Genomic DNA, 3,449 nt, shown 5'->3' with positions numbered 1-3,449 from the left:
TTATTGCTTTCTTGGCTCTGTTTACTTCACTCTATATCACTTCATATAGATCTTTCCATGTTTCTCTGTATTCATCATACATACCATCTCTTACAATGCAGTAGTATTCCATTATGTTAATGTACCACAATTCGTTTAGCCATTCCCCAATTGATAGATAATTATTTTGTTTCCAATTCTTAACTATAACAAAAAATGATAAATATTGCTATAAAAATATTTTGGAATACATGGGGATTTTTTTTTAAAGGTCATATACCAAATTTATTGCAAAAAAAACCACAATTGGGGCGGCCAGGTAGCACAGCGAGTAAGAGCACCGACTCCAGTGTCAAGATAACCTGGAGATCGAATCCCGGGCTCAGACACTCAGCACCACACCCAGAAATAACTGGCCGTGTAACCTTGAGCAAGTTACTTAACCCCGATTGCTTAAAAAAAACAACAACAAAAAACCCCACAATCCTAGCAGTTGCCTTATCGATAGGATTTCTGGTAGCGAGCCCGGGCTCCAGGGCCACCAGACTTCTTGGATTCACAGCGCCTAGGGTCAGCCACCAGCAGGGTTTGGTCATATTGGACAAGGATGTCTTTTATTTCCTTCTTGGAGGCCTCTTCCACATACTTCTGGTAATAAGCCACCAGGGCTTTGGAGATGGACTGGTGGATAGCATAAATCTGGGCCACGTGGACTCCTCCTTTCACACGGACCCGGATATCAACTCCAGCAAAACGTTCCTTGCCTAGTAGGAGGACAGGCTCGAGCAGCTTGTACTGTAGGGTGCAAAGTTCAATCATCTCCAGTGGTCGCCCTTGATTCACCTTGATCAGCCCATTGCCTCTCCTGCAATGAGCCACAGCAGTGGCTGTTTTCTTTCGCCCGAAAACCTGGGCAGACTGGAGCGGCCCCTTGGATGGCATGTCTACATATATATATATTCTTTACATATCTTGCATATCAAACTTTTATTAGAGAAATTTGATAAAAAGACTTTTTCTCATTCAACCACTTCCCTTTCTTTTTGCTTTTTTTTTTTTTTTGGAGGGAAGGCAAGGCAATTGGGATTAAGTGACTTTCTTTAGATCACATGGCTAGTTTTTTGTGTTAAGTGTCTGAGACAAGATTTGAACTCAGGACCTCCTGGGCCGGTGCTCTAGTTGATTAGTTTTTTTTGTTTGTTTGTTTTGCCTTTTTTTTTTTGGAGGGCAGTTGGGGTTAAGTAACTTGCCCAAGGTTACACAGCTAGTTTTGTGTGTGTGTGTGTGTGTGTGTGTGTGTGTGTGTGTGTGTGTGTGTGTGTGTGTGTGTTAAGTGTCTGAAGCCAGATTCGGAACTCAGGTCCTCCTGACTCCCGGCCGGGGCTTTACTCACTGCGCCACCTAGCCGCCCCTTGCCAGGTGTTCTATTTACTGAGCCACCTAGCCACCCCAATCATTTCCCTTCTTATCCTAGATGCCTTAATGTTGCTTGTGAAGAAGTGTTTCTATTTCTAGTAATCAAACTTATCTATTTTATCTTTTATAATTGCCTATAGCTCTTGTTTGGTTAAGAATGCATCTCTTGCCCATAACTGTGAGAGGTACACAATCTGTTTTTTTAAAAATAATTTTATAATAATATGATCTTTAATCATTTAAGAACCATGTATCCTTTTAGATTGTATTGTGTTGTGTGGTATAGGTGATGCTCTCATTTCTGCCTGACTGCTTTCCAGGTTTCCCAGCAGTTTTAAAAAATCAAATAAGGTGTTTCCCCTTAGGTAACTTAAGTTTTCTACTTTATTCAACATTGGATTACTGAGTTCTATTATTTCTGAATCTTCTCTAGTTTGTCCCATTGATCTATCTTTTTATTTTTATTTTTTTTAACAAATACCAGATTGTTTTGATGACTACTGTTTTATAATATAGTTTGAGGTCTGGAAGTGTTATTTCCCCTTCATCATTTTTATGATTTATCATTTTACTTTATCATTTCCCTTGATACTCTAGATCTTTTGGTTTTTCAAATGAATTTTGGAATTATTTTATCAATGTCTATAAATTATCCTCTTGGTCACAATTGGCATAGCATTAAAAGTATAAATTAATTTTGGTGAAGTTGTCATTGTTATTATATTGATATAGATTGCCTATGAACACTGAGTATTCCTCCAGCTATTTAGGTTGTTCTTTAATTCTTTAAAGAGTTCTTTGTATTTGAATCTATCTTTTTTATTTTTGGCATGCTTTAGGAAGTTGACTCCCAGATATTTTATTCATTTTGTAGTAATCTAGAATGAGATTTCCCTTTCTATTATTGCTTCATATATATGTATATATACTTATATACATACATATGTTATTACATATAAATGCGGTTGACTTTTGAGATTTATTTTGTAGTCTACAACTTTGTTGAAGCTATTATCTCTGTTAACCTCTTTGCAGATTCCTTAGGGTTTTCTAATGCATCAGCAAACAGGGATATTTTTTCTACTCTTTACCTATTTTTATTCCTCTAATTCCTTTTACTTATCTTATTGCTAACATTTCCAGAACTATATCAAATAATAGTAGGGAGAGTGGACATCCCCACTTCACTCCTGTATTTATTAGAAAATGTTCTAGTGTATTCCTATTGCATATGATGCTTGCTTTTGGTTTTAGATAGATGCCTTTTTATGATATTAAAGAAAAGTTCTTCTATACCTACACCTTGTAGGCATAAAAGTGTGTTTTATTTTGTTGAAAGGGTAGCTAGGTAATGCTAGGCCTAAAGTCAGGAAGACTCATCTTCCTGACTTCAAATCCTGCCTCAGAAATTTAATAGCTGTTTGATCCTGGGGAAATCACTTAACCCTGTTTGCCTCTATTCCTTGACTGTAAAAAATGAACTGAAGAAGGAAGTGGCAAACCACTCCAGTTCTATATTGATATAAGTATTTTCAGATAAAATATTTCTTCTAAGTACTGCTTTGGCTGTATCCTATGGGACACATCTAAGTAGTTGGAAAAATATTAATTGCTCATGGATAGACCTAGCCAATATACAAAAGCTGACAATTCTAACTATATTTACTTATTTAGTTTATTTACTTATTCAGTGCTGTACTAATCAAAATACCCTAAAATATTTTATCAAGCTAGAAAAAATAACAACATCCATCTGAAGAACAAAAGGTTAAGGATATCAATGAAAAAAATGTGAAGGAAGAGGGTCTAGTTGTTCTAGATTCCAAACCATATTACATGCATTTCCATGTCATGGGAAGACTATAAATTTCTTTTTCTTTTTTTTTTTTTTTGGAAACAATTGGGGTTAAGTAACTTGCTCAAGCTTACATGGCCAGTTATTTTGTGTGGGTGTTAAGTATCTGAGGCCGGAATGCTCTTACTCACTGCACCACCTGGCCATCCCTAAATTTATTTTTCTTCTGGGAAAGAAAATTACCTACTCTTCCCTCATC

The 3,449-nt window shown here is 36.4% G+C and overlaps 1 protein-coding gene across 1 annotated transcript; it reads right to left on the bottom strand.

Annotated features, from left to right (window-relative positions):
- Window positions 1-440: 440 nt before the first annotated feature.
- Window positions 441-921, bottom strand: LOC138168840 (small ribosomal subunit protein uS9-like). Its single transcript, XM_069097724.1, has one exon. The coding sequence runs from the start codon at window positions 919-921 to the stop codon at window positions 478-480; it is 444 nt and encodes a 147-aa protein (XP_068953825.1). The 3' UTR covers window positions 441-477.
- Window positions 922-3,449: the final 2,528 nt, after the last annotated feature.

Source organism: Petaurus breviceps, unplaced genomic scaffold (genome assembly GCF_028583685.1).
Source record: "Petaurus breviceps papuanus isolate PSGF00001 unplaced genomic scaffold, PetGlider_PUasm1.0 37, whole genome shotgun sequence".
NCBI lineage: Eukaryota > Metazoa > Chordata > Mammalia > Diprotodontia > Petauridae > Petaurus > Petaurus breviceps.
This window is presented reverse-complemented; position numbering and strand designations above follow the sequence as displayed.